General features: G+C 39.0%; 1 protein-coding gene across 2 annotated transcripts in view; it reads left to right on the plus strand.

Annotated features, from left to right (window-relative positions):
- The window catches only part of plxna4 (plexin A4), a 313531-nt gene that overhangs the window by 284531 nt on the left and 12271 nt on the right, over positions 1–16729 (plus strand). For both annotated transcript variants that reach the window (XM_072454782.1, XM_072454783.1), the window contains exons 27-29: positions 1673–1772; positions 6977–7167; positions 14798–14967. In XM_072454782.1, coding sequence (XP_072310883.1) covers positions 1673–1772; positions 6977–7167; positions 14798–14967 — 461 coding nt within the window. The remainder of the gene's footprint in view (positions 1–1672; positions 1773–6976; positions 7168–14797; positions 14968–16729) is intronic.

Consider the following 16729-nt stretch of genomic DNA (forward strand, 5'->3'; position numbering starts at 1 on the left):
ACAAATTACTGGTTAAAACTACTCAACACAAGCGTAAGAAGTTAATTCAACAAGGGCAGTGATTTAATGTCTGACCCCAGTGGCCCTTGTGCTCGTTCATTGAGACATTATATCAGGCTTTAGCAAACTGGGTGACTGGATATAATAATGATCGAGTAACTCAGGATACACACACACACACACACACGCACACACACACACGCACGCACACACACACACACACACACACATACACACACACACACACACACACACACACACGCACACGCACACGCACACACTCATTATGCCCTTTGCTCCAAGTATCCACCCACGCCACGCAATCGGGATCACTTCAATTAACCCCGGCCACACACACCCCCTTTACCCACAATGCTGCACGGGTCGCCAGACGATGTGGTGCGGTGCGGGGTTTGGGTGTTGGTGTCTTGGGACGTCCCTCCATTGCTTCCTTGTTAATTGAATTGTATTTGGGCGACGGGGGAGAGAGAGAGTGCAGGGCTGGTTTATTTACGTATCTACGCTAGAAAATAACATATATATATCGGTTACACTTCATAATAAGGACCATACAAAGCATTTACAAATGTTTAATTTATATATTTATGTTAGTTTGTATTTGTTTTTGTCAATGATTAGTTACTAAATATTTAGAAATGCTTTGTAGATAATGTTTTAAGGATTAAGGAATATTTATCTTGTTTTGAGTTGTTTAGACTATCTTTAGATTAATTATTCATAGGTCTAGATTAGATATTATAGATCTGGATAAGTTTGGTCCTGTCATGGTCTTCTCCGGGTTTAGTTCTGAATACTCAATGCAAACGACTATGAAACACAATCCAGTCTTAAAAGTTACAGATAGCCGAAACTAATACACAACACAAGAGAAATACGTATTTTAAGTTCTATATTTTTCTTCTCAGTGATTTGGCCTTGTTTTCCACACAAACGTTGAAATTGACACACGTCCTTTGAACCTTGATGCTAGGTCCATGAGGAGACGTGTTATTGAATGGAGACTGTGGGACGTCCCTTTGCACCAGGCCTTTTGGAAGCGGGGCTAAACCCGTCCTCCTCCTGTCACTCATCATATCCACAGAAATAATATTATTCATTCACTCACACTAAAGATGGAGCGTTTCTCAGTAATGAAGGAGATTACAGCCAGTCCATCTGATGAGTTCTTTGAGGTCTAAAACCCATTTTGACCCATTGTGTTTGTACACGCATAATTAAAATGTGTAATCCGTTAATAGAGAAGACTATAGTGGAAACTTTTATCAATACAATCATTTAAGGATACTTTCCCTTCATTATTGATCTAAGAAAACATAAAGATTTGATTTTTTTTGTGCACTATTTTGTCACTATCGGACAGCCCGACTTGCAAATCGTCTTTTTTTTCTTGTAAAACACTTACGTCATAACAGTATTTAGGTTAGATTAAGCTTGTTGAGGGAATTTATGTACAATTCTTGTTTTGAAAAATGCTTAATCTTACAACAAGGTCATTTCTTCAAACCATGAACATCATAAACTGCACTACATTGATAGCCGTAAATATTTCTCCTCAGACTCCCGCTAAATACAAAGTGTAAAACAATGAAAATAGATTCAAATGTCCAAATCACAAATGTAAGTCAGTGTTACTGTTGCGTTTGTGTTTCAGGTGCCTGATAATGCAGTGATGGCCTTGGTGCCCAAACAAGTAACAGCGTACAACTCAGTCAACAACTCCACTGTGTCCCGCACCTCGGCCAGTAAATACGGTAAGTCCCTGGTTCCTGTGAACAAGAACACAGCACCGACTGTAAGAGGGTTACATCAGGTAGGGCATCTGAACTAAATCTGACAACAAATCAACATGTGAAACACTGCACACTAGCCACTAGAAGATGCATTGTAGCCTTTTGCTTATTGTTTTTAAGTAAATATCCCTTGAAAAGCAGATTTCGACTTCTAAAGTATACAGTCTTTTGGCCTGTCCTATGCCTGGATAACTGAATTAAATGAAAACGCATTTTTAATTTGTGTATTTATTCTGCTTTACTGGGATAAAAAAAAAAATTAAAACAAGTAAGACGTCAAGGGTAAATGAGACTATGATATCTGTACAGAAGCCAGTATATTTATTTTATAAGACATTGGTGCGGAGTCAACAGGACAAGGACTTTCAGCTAACAAAAGAGATGTGTAATTGCAGTTTTGGATGGGATAATCTGGAAAACCAAACAAAAACCGATGGAATAGGACTATTAAAGCCAAAGCCGGGCATATAGAGGAAACGCGTACCTCTAAAAGGATCTGTCTGTCGTCTCGAGTGTGTGGTCTCATTTTCGATGTGTTGGTTTCATTTGCATACGTCTCTACTCGTCGCTCCTTGAACCTGGATAAACCACCGCGAGTCAGTCTGATCAAAGCCCAGGCGCTCCGGACACAAAACACTCGAGAAGCATCAAAAGTGGGGGATCATTAGCGACATGTCCACATCTGCATAGCTTCTCACTCTGCTCCACGCTGCAATTAGATCTGAGAGAAAGGAGAGGGACAGAGCCTGGTTTGCCCACTGCAACAAAGGGATTTCCACACACGAGTTCCAGACACAACAGGCAACTTTTTATATCAATAACTGCATGGCCTAATGTGCATCTAAAGGTGATTTTTTTAATTTATATGGGACAGTGTTTTCTCCCAGAGACATAAAGATCAGCCTTTAAATTAGCATCTTCACACACCAAACTTAATCGGTTCTAAGCCTTAGATTTATTCAAGTTTTAAAATCCAGTTTATTCCAAATTTCACTTTGTAAATTTTTTGTATCCAAACCAAATAAACCAAGAAATTTAAACTGAGCTCCATCCATTTGTCAGATTTAAATGTTGCAATTTTGGCCATTTTTATACATAAATGCCTTATTTATTTATGAAAACATCACATGAAAACATTGTAATGCACAAAGCTTTAATTTCAAGGTATTTTTTATATTTATATATTTTAAAGAAATAAAAAAAAAAAAAAAACGTACTAACTAACTTAACGTAAAGGTGTATAATTCTTTGGTAGTTCTACTCACAGGTCTGATCTATGGAGAGGCAAGCCCAAAAAAAAGCATGTTTTCCTGGTATATCTTAGCAATAACAAAAACTGTATCTTAGAAATGCAAGATCAATAACTTTAATGGCATAACGTGGAACATTCCAGGTAAAGAAATAACATCTTAAAAACAGTCTAAATATCTGCAATTAAGTCACATATTAGACCTAATAAGTCATCAGTGTACACTAGAAGAACAAAACCAAGATGAACTTTATGAATTCAAGTATGCTTGAGCCTTGTCAGGGATTTGAAAATGGAAGTATCTGCTACTTGAGACGTGGACTTTGAACTCGTAGAGAGCACAATGGCAGGCTGGGGATGAATGGAGCAGAGCTGAACTCGATCCAGCAGGAGACAAAGTAGAGAGCATCAGACGGCACAATGCGGCGTGTTGAGTCGGGGGCGAAAGGGGAAACCGCGCCGCTGTTTGATGTCTGAACCACAAGCAGAAAAACATAGTGAAACGCAACACCTGGTATGGATCGAGACGCATCCGAGTCTTAATTCAACAGAGCTTTTCCTGGTTTCTTCAATAAATGATCAAGACCTGCACTCAGATCATCTTGCATTCAAACACTCAAACCACAATAGCACTCCAGAGTCCAGGTTTAAATGACTAGATGTTGGACTATGTGTGAAATCTGAATTGTGAACATATCCGAGTTGAATCAATTTAGATGATTTAGTTTGGTTTAGTCTAGTTTTTAGTTGACATGACTTTGTATTGTTTTTGTTCAGTAAATTGTATATGACCTGCTGTCACTGTGCCTCTGCCCAGGGGCTAATGATGAAGAGCTATCTCTATGCGATGTCGCTTTGAAATAAAAAAAAAAGTGTAGCACTATTGTTAAAAGTGTACTGCACCATGTAACTTTTCTGGTGGAGGGTCCGCAATTTGCTTGTCTCCATGGAGATGTTATTACTCTGGTTGGTAAATTCCTCAATATGATACCACCATTAGACATTTAAAGAGTTCCTTTACATTTTGTATTTATTAATTTATTAACCTTAATTCAACCAGATTTAAACCATTGAGATTGTGGGGTGACCTACATACAACTGAATGGTGAGTTTTTCATGATTTTGATCTGATCTCCTCACCAGTAACATCTAAAAGAGTATGTTTAGTTTCACTAGATTCTTACCAGAAGCACACAACGTCAGAAATCAACACTTAGAGTTAGTTCGCTTAGGCTTTGTTGCTAGTTTTAAATGTGAATTATCACTAAAATGAACCACACTCAACAGTGACGTTTAAGGAGGCATTGAACCAGTGGCATGTGGTCAGGGCAAGACACCTTTTCATTAAGACACTTAAGGCAGTGGTTGACCAATAAAATCCAAAAATTACCATGTGTCACAACTATCGGTATCTATAAATTGTTCTGAAATATATCCAATTAAGCCCGTTTTCTAACCAGAGCAGACAGCAGCTCCTTTTAGAGGTCTGCACATGTGCTCTGAGGACCACATGGCCTCAAACCCATGGATCTGTGCTCAACCCACGCTGAATAAACCTGTGAGGGAATCAAGGATGTTTGCAGGTTCTGCTCTAACTGCACATGCTCAGAGTGAAGTAACAGCAGCGCCAAGTTTCATCAAACTGACTTAAAATCTATCTTTTAGAGACAAGTCTTTGTTTGTAGCTAAGTTCACGTTTCCAATGATTAGATGTTAGATACAGGCAGTCACATTTGCACACATTTATGTAATTAATTGGTTTATTTAATCCATTCAACACTTCATTTGGGTATGGGAGTTTAGCTTAGTAGGTGTTTGCCCTTCACGTGGGAGACAGGGGTTTAAAGCCTACGCTTGCATATTAGTTGTTTTTTTTTTCACTTTTATATTATCCATCAAATATTGACGAACACCCCAAGTCTGCTTTCCCGTTTATAAAACCACACGCAACTGCTCTGACCTGAATATGGTCGACGGGTTGGTACCAGACCGAGCCCTATATTGATCATTCATATCATGTTTTTTGCGGGCTAATGCTAACGTTATATCATTACCCGATATCTAGCCCTTCACGATTTGGCACGTATTTCAAACAACGCATTCCCAGATACTTTGGTGCAAGTGCTGAAGTTGCCATAGTAACCAGACTTGGGACAAACCTAACTTTGGAGATTTGTTCAATTGAATTTACTCTTTTCTTTCCTGATAAATACTCACTCAAAGTCCCTTTTTTGGATCAAATGATGCATTTGAACTGTTGATAAACTTTAGAAAGCGAAGCAGAGCGGAATAAAGTCTGACTTAAGATGTAAAACAACTCTTTGATGATAATGAGCTAAAATTATCACTGTGTTCCTCTTTCTAAGATTGAACTCAGTGAAATAGTCACATTTTCATTTACTTTAGCACTTGATGCAGCAGTGAACATAACACTGCTTAAACACGTTTTAAGGAGTTAAACAACTTGAATTAAGGATGTGCCGTATCAGACTGGTGTTCTGTTCCTCCATCGGGTAATGGCTACAGGAAAACATGGCTCCGAAGTCCCTCAGTTCTTACTGGACTAGCAGAGTTGCTAAGTGATTGATGGCATGAGCATCGTATGCCGCATGTCTACTAATTAAATGTCTCTGGGCTCTTCAAACTCCATGGACACAAGCAGGTGACAAGGTCTTTTTTTTTGCAATAAAAACACCTCTCATTTGATAAATGTGAGATAACGGCAACGCTACTGTGGAGCATTTCAGGCAAAAGAATTGCATTTCCACCAGAAAATCACTAATAAATTAAACGTGTTGCAAAAAATATATATTACCAAAATCCCTAACCCATTTTATCACTAAATAACGCTACAACGTTAGTTAGCGGTTTGCTGTTGCTTCTCTCAGATTGATTGTTGCTTCAACAACTTGCACACAGCCTTTTCTACATAGCTCATTTTGAATTGATATCTCGAGGCTAACCTTATTACCTCTGTTATATCAATCCTACGTTTGCCAGCTTCAGAAACCAGATCCCCGAGCCAACTGCAGGAGAACTTATCTAATTGTGTGACGTTGGGGTGTATTTGATAAGACTAAACCTGATACGTGCAGTGTGCGGTCTCCAGCTGTGCCTGCCTCGCCTCGGATTCATTTCTGTCAAATCTTTTTTCTCGACTCGTCTCCACAAACCACATCCTCTGATCAATTTTGCTCACACTGGGTAAACATTCATTGAGCCGTGTGTTTTCAAATGTCATTGCCACTCTGACCATTGGGTGGGCCATGCATATTTCATATCTGCCGACACCTGTTCGATTTTGTGTCAGCGCTGATGCCCCTGTGTTCTCCCCATGGCCAAAGGAAACATGAAAAATTAACAATGTACCGTCCACTCTTTGAAAGTTTCATATCCACTCTGCCAAGGCATGACCACAAATAACAAAATATAGTTTCCTCTATTGAACGGCGGCAAAGTGGTCAGTCCTCACAGCGAGAAGGCAACACACTATTGTTTGTCTGTATGGGGACTGTGTTAGTTCTCAGTGCTCATAACCGCTCTGACTGCTCATAGATTGGTGATTGTTGCCTTTCCGTGAGCAATTTGAAATTAAGATGAAGTCATTTGCTATTATTAAAATCATTCGCAATGCATGCTTTAATGTATGAAGCATTTTTGTGAAGTCCTGTGAAGTAGGGATGCCACTTTACCACCATAAAAGCCACAATGTTGTCTTCTAGATTGTTGTTTTCACTTATAACAAAGTACAATACTGTCAATGTTGTTTTAAATGATCATGATATCATTGTTAATCGCAATTATATGATCACAAAAAATCTCTAAATCGTCCAATGCCTACTGTGAAGCCAATGCAGTTGTGACGGTGGGTTACAGAACCATGGATTGAATTGTTTTATTGATTTGTTGCCTGCAGAGAATATGATCAAATACACGGGGAGCCCGGACAGCCTGCGGTCCCGCACGCCCATGATCACGCCCGACCTGGAGAGCGGGGTCAAAGTGTGGCACCTGGTGAAGAACCACGAGCACGGAGACCAGAAGGAGGGCGACCGCGGCAGCAAGATGGTGTCCGAAATCTACCTGACACGGCTGCTGGCCACTAAGGTATACATGCTGGATTCATTCTTTTGTGTATTTCATGTACTGAGCTTAACTATCATCTGTGGCTACGTAATTTGGAAATTCTCATGCCAATTAGTGTTTTAATTTGCCGTCATCAAAAACATACCTGGAGTTGTATTTGTCTTAATTAATCCTGTTTACTTGCTCTGAGCTCTTAAAATGTCCCATATTTGTGACATCATAAGTAGGGATCAAAAAGTCTCCTGTGCTGTTTTTAAGTCGTTCTGAGCATTTCTGCCGTCAAATCGGTTTCATTACAACTGCATGCTTATATCACGTTTCAGCCACGGAGCTTAAAGGCACAGTACCTGATTTTTACTGTCTTAAAACGTTAAAAACAGAATGAATTCATTTTAAACTGTTTGCAGCAGTCCACATGCTCCAACGGGATGAGTTTTTAACCACTTTTCACACATTTCAGAGCCCAGAGTCACGATAAACAACAACAATTAGCATGTTAGCAACGCTTCCTGCTTTTTTCCAAGAACAAAACACTGTATGATTAGATGCATTCAGCACACTGCGGTCTCATTCTGACCCTAAGAGTTGCTTTTACATTATACAGTATCTGTGCTGGGGCAAAGCAGATTTGACTTTATTATATGAAAGAACATGATCACAGTCCCCTTCAGGAGCAAGTTTTCTTTTTTAGTCCTCTTTGCTGCCAGTGATGAGAGAATGCCTGGCACTAACAAGACAATCAGATTTTTCTTTTCTGATCCAATCTTCTGAAATAATGCAGAATGTGTCTTTTAATGAATTTATTTTCTTTTTCATTGTTATCCCCTGTGATCATGATGGATTTCTATGCAAAACATAGCGTCAGTGAAGATCAATACATATACATAATTATAAGGTGTTTCAATATTAAATACAATATAATGAGATAGTTGGATGGTTTGCAGTCTTGCCCAAGGACACCAACCTTGAAGTTAGTGAGTCCACTGTTTCCTCTGAATGAGCTACTGCTGCTACAAAACATTACACTTTTTTAACCCAATTCTCAGTAAATAATGTTTTATTCCCTTAGCCCAAACAGTATTTAATTTATTTTTGCCAAATTCAGCCGCGGTGAGAGGTCAAAAGGTCACCACTTTTTTAAATGACTCAGCGCCTCTTGAGTTTGACCATGTTTATACCGCCATAATTTATCTCTTGGAATCCTTTCTGTTTGTTACGTTTGATTGTTCGTAGCTGCAACAAGTATATGCAAAAACATTTTAAAAAGTGGAGAGGAATTTAAGGGGATTCTTTCGCGCTTCAATAAAATAGCTATCAAATGGTCTTGGTGAGTATTGGCTCCGAGCGAAAAGGAGAAAAACATGTTTTAATTTGGTTTGGAGAGAAATGAGACTTTGATCCGGCAGCTGAATGCAAATTGGCCGGGCACTTGTGAAGGTCCTGGCGTCGCTACGCTTTCATGAAGACGTTTATTAACAGACACGGACGTAAAGAGAGGCGGAGGGCGGACTCCAATTTGCATGTTCACACAGACATTTTTTTATTTAATTTTGTCCGTTTACCTTTTTTTACTCCGGCTTTTGCAAAGGTTTGTTTTTTCATTGGAATCTTTATATTTTAGTTTGTTTTGGATGGAGGAAAAAAGCAAGAACTGAAACAAAATGTCATAGTCTAGTTCTGTTTAAGCTAATTTAGCATCCTGAGCACAGTGAGGGCAGAACACTAGTCCATTGAGGGATGCAATTTATTTATTTGCTTTTTACTGTATTTATATTTGGAGGAAAGATTGTCATATTTTAGATTATGTACAAAATGATGATGGGGAGAAAAGGTAAGGCTATTCATGCAAGAAACACAACTAACAAAAGCCAGACAAAGGGTTTCTCTCATGATTGTTCACAGTAAATAATGAGGATTACAGCAGGAAGGGCATCTGGCACACAATCTACTGAACACTACAGTAATCAATTGTGCTTTTGTGATCTTGGGCACAACACTTCAGACCCAGATATAGAATACAAAATGTAAAAAAAGAGCACATTTTAATTTTAACTGTCAGATATTGTTTTAGGAGCCCACTGATGTAGAAATGAAGGAATCATCTTTCTTTTCTTATTTCTTTTTTTATAAGTTTGCTGGGAATTTCTGTATTTGTCCTCGCTATGTCGCAGAAAGTCAATGGTCACATTTATATAGGACTTTTCTAACTTCAAGTCACTCAAAGCGTTTTACATCAAGGAACCATTCACACATTCACACACACATTCATACACCGGTGTGCACAGACACTGGGGGCGGGGGCGGTTAAGTGTCTTGCCCAAGTACACAACGGCAGTATTCACCTGGGGCAGCTGCCAACCTGTGGGCCAGTGGATCTGACCGCTCTACCAAGTCTGTATTTATCCTCACTATGTTTAAACATCTAGAGTATATAGAGCATTAATCTGCAGCCATAACCATAAATATCATGAGTAATAATTCACACCAATCATAGTTTTGTATTGAAATATTAAGAACATTTTTAGCTCCAAAACGCTTGAGTTTGTCCTTCTTTTCTATCTCTGACACCGTTGTTTTATTGCCTGGAAAAAACATGCATACTTACACAGATCTGGCACATACCTTCAACCAGGACAGTCACATAGCGCATCTGTAAGAAATATCAATAACTAATAGCCGCGATGCTAACTAGTGTATAGCTTTCTCCTCACATTTGCACCATCGCACACGTCACCCCTCCTGCCGTTATCGCATTGAGACGGCGCTCCAGCCTTCCAGACGGATTGTTTTGGTGGAATAACCAGTTGATCGAGGCCGGACCATTTCTCTCGCTGAGAAATGATTGGGCAGACAGGCAGCGTAATTGACTGTGCTTGTTTTTTTACTTGACCAATAAATACGAGTCCCATGGCAACGAAGCTGACGTCAGACATATTAGCTCGATCAGTGTCACTCTGGATGGATAAGGGGCAGGAACAGGCAGAGATAGCAGCAAGATTTACTCTGCACGGGTACAAATAATGAGACCTGACCGTACGCAATTGTGATATCAGAAGTGTTCCACCTATAACCTTTTATAAAGCCCTACAATGTTGTATTTGAAGACAATACAAAAGCCATATTAGATAAACAAAAGTATTGTTTGAGTTTAATGTTTATTTATGCATTTGTCCTTTATTAAACCAGAAAGGTTATTCGAGATACAATAGTCTTCTTACAGGTAGTTGGTGGCAGCAGGTTACCCAAGAAACACAATTAAACCAATTAGTTAATAAAACAACAATATTTTCTAATGATGTAACAAAGTAATGTTCTTTAAAAAATTAATGCGATATAATGTGTGTTACTATGTGCAATAAATACAATTTTGCAATATCGCTTTACTCCAGCATTAATGTCATGTAATAAACACGTTTCACTTATTGTAAAGCTGACTAAAGGCAGAATATTTTTTTTGCTGTAAAAATCATTATGACGATGACGACATAGCCAACAATGCAAAAAAAAAAAGAAGAAAAATTGTCAAATTATTATTCAATTCAATTCAATTTATTTTTGTAATGCCCAAAATCACAACAACGGTTGCCTCTGAGGGCTACAGTGAAAAACAAATTAAGCAATGAATGTTATTTAAAATCTAGAGATACCCAAATATGTAAAGTAGATTTTTGTGAATAACATCTGAAAACACCTTTTTGTTATTTTAGTGAGTGTCAAATAGAACCAACAAACAGCACAAGTCAAGTCACAATCAAAAGAAAATCGAGTGGCCCGAAAAACAAAAAAAAATCTCCGTCAGGCATATGTCCTGTGAATCTGCCCCGTCTGTCCCAGTGTCTGGTAAATGTGTCATGTTAAGAGTCCGTTTTCTCCATTTGATCAACATTCTTTCTGTCCCTTTCTCCCCACAGGCTCTGCTCCTGTCACATCTTTTCCTGTTATTGCTTTCTTTCTTTTTTTGGCTAAATCCAAAAATACACTCCACAGGTATCCATCTATCATCTCCATTGTTGAGTTGTATGTCCCAGATACATACTGTAGTTTTAAAGTCAAATGGAATATTAATGTTGAGGACTGTTTGCTGTACCTCACTAATCTCAGTCTATTATTTATGAATAATAGGGCAGGCCCATAAAACATGACAGTGATGAGCTACTTTGCAGCCACAGATTTAACATGAACACAACAAAGGAGCGTTAGAATGATTCCTCGAGCTTATTCGTCCTCTTCGGATGTGTTTCAGTTACCGTGCAAAAGTCCTGCTATGATTGAATTCTCCTGTACTGTAATTGCACATCCAGACACAAATTTCCAATACTCTCCAAAACCTTTTGCATTCATGCTCATGTCCATGTCTAGCCACAGATGATTGCGGTGGCCTCTCTGTGTGTCCTTCCCCATTTGGAGTCATCATGGAGGGATTGTTTGCTCTTCTTTTTGGCAGCAGACAGCTTCAAATAGCCCTCGATGACACGTCGTGTTTAGAGAGCGCCGTAATGACAGGGTAGGACGGCACGGGGAGTGGCGTCTACAGCGGGGGACAAGTTATACCCATGGAGATGACAGCGCTGATCCCCAGTTTTCACGGACAGACAAAATTATATTGGGAAAAATAAAAATAAGGAAGATGGTGTTTACTCCTGGAGGCACACAGATGTGGAATTAGCAGCGCTGTAAAGACACATGTTTTGTCTTGTGTGTGTTATTCAAATCGTTATTTGGATACAGCACAATTTTAAGTACTATTTGACACTGATACTTGATCTCGGAGTAGTCGCATATACCGAGTAGCAGTTTGTTTCCACCTGGTCCAAACAAGCGCAAGGCCTTTAGAAACAGGCTAGCATCAACGCTAATGGCAAAATCTGTAAAGTAAACAGCTAGCGATATTACTTGAACATTTGCACGTATTTCTTTGAATAGGGACAGGGCACATTGAAGGTCACATATTAAGCAAAAATCACTTTTTGGAGCTTTTTTCATGTTACAGCTTCAAAAACATACCTGGAGTTGTATTTAGCTTCATTCACACTTGTTTGATGAGTCCTGTTTAGTAAGTCCCTCTGAGCGTCAAAAAAACTTTATTTCCAAGGGCAAGCTAGCTTTTGTTTTATTTGAGTTACTTTCCCTTCTGCCATTAGAGCGCTAACACAAATTCTGATGAGCCTCACAGATACTCTAATGAAAGCAGTAGATCCAATATGTTTATTCAACTAAAACATGAGATGCCAAAGTAAAGGTATTCAAGAGCATGTTTAAAGGTCTTTAAACTTTTTTGGGGTCTCGAAGGCTTTTTTTGGCAGGGCAGTTGAAGCATGAAAGGGGGAATGAGGAAATTTGGCAAATGGTGCAACTCCCTTCACCACTGCACCACAGGTGAAGCACTAAACACCGATATCAATACAAATAATGCTTCTTTAATGAACATTTTTGTAAAACGACCAGTTTTAGTTTTAAAGCTAATTTGTAACAGTCAATTAATAAATTAATCAATTAAACAATCAATCAATCAATCAATCAGAACCGCCTTACCCACACAGCAAAACACCCCAGACACACAGAGACACACTCACACATACACACACATCCTCATACTCTCAGACGCGCACTAAAACACATGAGGCTGAGTACAGATAAACCAGCTGAGGAAGCAGCATCAGAGGAGCCTAGGGCCCAGAAGAGAGACACGGCCCCAAAACCTCCACCAGGGGCCCACGAGCCTGGCCCCAGCAGCCACATCTGACCACCGCTCCTGGTGCAGAGGGCAGAGGAAACACTAAGAATCCTAACATGGATAAAAGGATGAGAATAAATACAGCTAAGACTTCAATTTAAAGTAAAAACATAAAAACTAGAACTTTAACAGTATTAAATGTTAAGCATAAACATAAATAAAAGAATGAACACGTATATAAATATAAATAGAATAAATACATAAATTGAATAACAATTTACAAATAAATATGAATGCTAAACACATAAGAATGTCTGAATGTTTGCTTCGACCATGAGGTCCTGAGGCTGTTCCATTGACATTTTAGACATCAGTCAACATTCTAATATATTATATTATACGAACATAATTCAGAAGTGTCAACTGTGGGATATAGATTCAACCAGCTATAATAAATGTAACGTTTAGGTCATCCTTCCTTCGATGTAAACCTCTGGAGGCATGATGTTGCTGTATATATGCATTATCGTCATTACAGAAAGAGTGATAAAGTGTCACAAATAGGGGTCATATTAGAATTATAGCTGTGATTGTCATGCTAACAGGATTCTCCTCTCGGTGATTTGGTGACCCGCTCTGACTCAAATTGGATTTGGACTTGCTCGTGCCTGTACACACCTCATCCGCCGCGCTCAATGGCCTGTCCTCTGATAAAAAACCCTTGTCGTTTCATTTCCAACCCATTGCAACTCCTGGCATTTTCCTGTGCATCTCTCTCCTTTCTGTACAAGAGGATTAAACTCTGTCTCCTGTCTCTCTATCCTCCTCCTGCTCCTTAAAAGTCGCCAACATTAAATCAAATTAGGGTCAATGGTGCAGTGCAGGAGCTAATCCGGCTGCACAAAGAGGCTTAGGAGATGCGCCTCCTGTTCGCAGATATTATTAAAAGTCAGCTGTGAAATAAGCGTTTCTTCCATCAAAGCTGCAAACAGATTTAAGGGTCAGGTCTGTGAGATAGAGGCGCGGGAGGAACTCTGCGACAACATATAGGACCTGACTCTTTGTGAAGGCATCAGATTGTGTGGCAAAGAGAGCCACAGCCACTTTTTCAATATATATATATATATATATATATATATATATATATATATATATATATATATATATATATATATGGTAACAACAACATATATGCAGGTTTATGTATATCAAGTTATTATTCAAGCAAATGTTTTGTTCTCAATGGCAGCGTGTTGGAGAGTTGGAAAAGTACCAAATTGTGATCGCTAGAAAATTGGCTCTACCCATTTTTACAATCCTGTAAGACTGTGATTGGCAGGCAGATTAACCAATCAGAGAAATTGGTTGGAAATTGGCTTGGTCCAAATGGCATCTTATGTAGATCAAGAATATTAATCATATCCCCTATTAGAATAGTTTCTTGGTTTTATCTTCATCAGACAATAGATAAAGATGATGTGAATTACCTTGACATATTTTGGCGGTAAATTCCATTTTGCTTCACACAATGGTTGGCAGGATTGTGGTCAGCCTGACCTACACCTAGGAAGAACACCTGTTTAGACACGTCACACCAACCATCGTGTGACACTTCATGTCAAGATAATTACATCATCATTTACCTATCGTCTGATGAAATGACAAAACTATGGCGTCCTAAAAAAGGGAAGAAAAAAGGACTGGAAAACCTCACGGATTTGTGCAGAATCAAAATCAAAGTACGAAACTAAAATAAATATATTTCTCATTTGAGAGTTTTGCACTATAAATTGATTGAATTATCCTGCAATTGTGTCGAAGCTTCTCCAAATAGTGCAGGTTTTGGGTGAAGTTCCTGGTCCGCAGTGGTGAGTATCAATCAAAAGTGATTCAACCCATAGAACTCCGATGAGCTGTGTGGGGAGTGAAGCCTGGATTCCAGAGGATCTAACCTCCCTCCTTCACTCTCTTTTCCAGGGCACGTTACAGAAGTTTGTGGATGACCTGTTCGAGACCATCTTCAGCACAGCTCACCGAGGCAGCGCCCTGCCCCTGGCTATCAAGTACATGTTCGACTTCCTGGACGAGCAGGCGGACAAGCACAGCATCCACGACCCTCACGTCCGGCACACATGGAAGAGCAACTGGTGAGACACACCAGACAAAACACTCACTACATCGACACATCTATTACAACTGTTTATACGTGCATTTTAGCATCACAGCAAGAAGGTCCTGGGAAATGGATCCACTGCTTCAAACTTTGGGGATTGTAACATACACCTTCATAACCATAACTGTACTTGGAGATCAACTGGGGAGATTGAGCTTTTTGTGAAAAGCTAATTTTACCAACAATAGATCTTTAAAATGTTTATAAAACACATGCTAAATCCCAAAATGGAGGCAAAAGGGATGTGGAACATAATACAAAATCTGGGATTATCCACAGACTATTACAAAGTGTGAAAAATCCAGGTTTTGACACATGTGAGTGATATCAGAGCCTGGTTTCGATATTAGTAATTTTTAAATATGTGTTTATTTAATAATAGGAGATTATGATAACTTTATGATGAAGGCAAATTCAGTATTTTTAGTAGTTTTTTTTTATTTTTAGTCGCCTCCATTTTGATGACATAGCGAAAGGTCAGGACAACTAGAAGAACCAAATTCTAATGCCACTATTACCCAAAACCAGAATGATTTTTGTCATCAATTATAACGACCCAAAAATGTCACTGATTATACTAAAACATACCAAGCGTGCACACCGCCCTGATCTGCACTGACGTGATCATCTGCACAATAGGACCTTTCATTGCGCGACTCTGGCATCACCTTGATTCAGTGCCAAGTCTCACCACGGGCCTATTCCCTCTCTAATATCCATTAACCGCAGGGGCGTGTAATCTTCATTAAAACCAACCACAAGGGGCTAATCCAATTGGCTGCCGAGGCTTCCTATCTATTATCACAGATAACTAGGCCAAAAAAAAAAAAAAGCCCTCCATAGTGAGAAACGAGCACTACTAAGTCCGATCTGATAATTAATTGAGTCACCTGGAGAGCTCCGATTCAGAGGTTTGTATGGGTTAAAGAAGCAGCGGGGAGCCAGGATATGGGAACAGACTAATTAAATGTGTAAGTGACGAGCTGAACCCAAAAGAGTTAAGCACACATTATTACCTCATTAACCTTTGACCTCGGAAAACATCCCAGCATGCATCACAAAGCCCATGACCCAAAATGACAGAGGAGATGGAGGACAGAATTAGTCATGAACAATGGGGTCTGCGTAGTTGGCGTTGGAGGGTGTAACTCTTTTTCTGTCGTGTGGTGTGACGCACTTTTGCAGCAAAGTACAAAAATACAATGGCTTTTTCTCGAGGATTACAGTATTGTGTGTGTAACTCTTTGAATTTGAGATATTTGAACATAGAGGGACATCACCTGTCACACCAGCACTTTCACAAAACATTTTATATAAAAAAAATATAAGCATGAATGACTTAATATGTCTATAATGTAAGTTAAATACAAATGTAACTGTCCCATCCTTGAAGATATTAGAATTTATAATCAGTTACACTGCTGAACATTAAACTGGTGTTAATTTGAAGTTTTTCAGAGGGATTTCAGTGGGATTATTACAAAAACATACTATATATAGGCTTTTACAAAATTGTCCTTTCTGCTCCTAAATCTTTCCTTTTTTTTGTATACCAAATGAGACTTATAAGCTTAATTGAAATAACTAGAACACAGTAGCTCACAACTCACAATTGCCATTAGCAGTGCGAGTTAAGCTTGGACTACTCATACATTGTGTTTAATCGAAATGCTTTTAGTAGAACTGACTTTAAAGGTCATTTCTAAAACCTCTGAAAAAGCTGGATCGGACAAAAC

Source organism: Eucyclogobius newberryi, unplaced genomic scaffold (assembly GCF_026437365.1).
Source record: "Eucyclogobius newberryi isolate DKJ021-1_F unplaced genomic scaffold, fEucNew1.0.hap1 SCAF_2, whole genome shotgun sequence".
Lineage (NCBI taxonomy): Eukaryota > Metazoa > Chordata > Actinopteri > Gobiiformes > Gobiidae > Eucyclogobius > Eucyclogobius newberryi.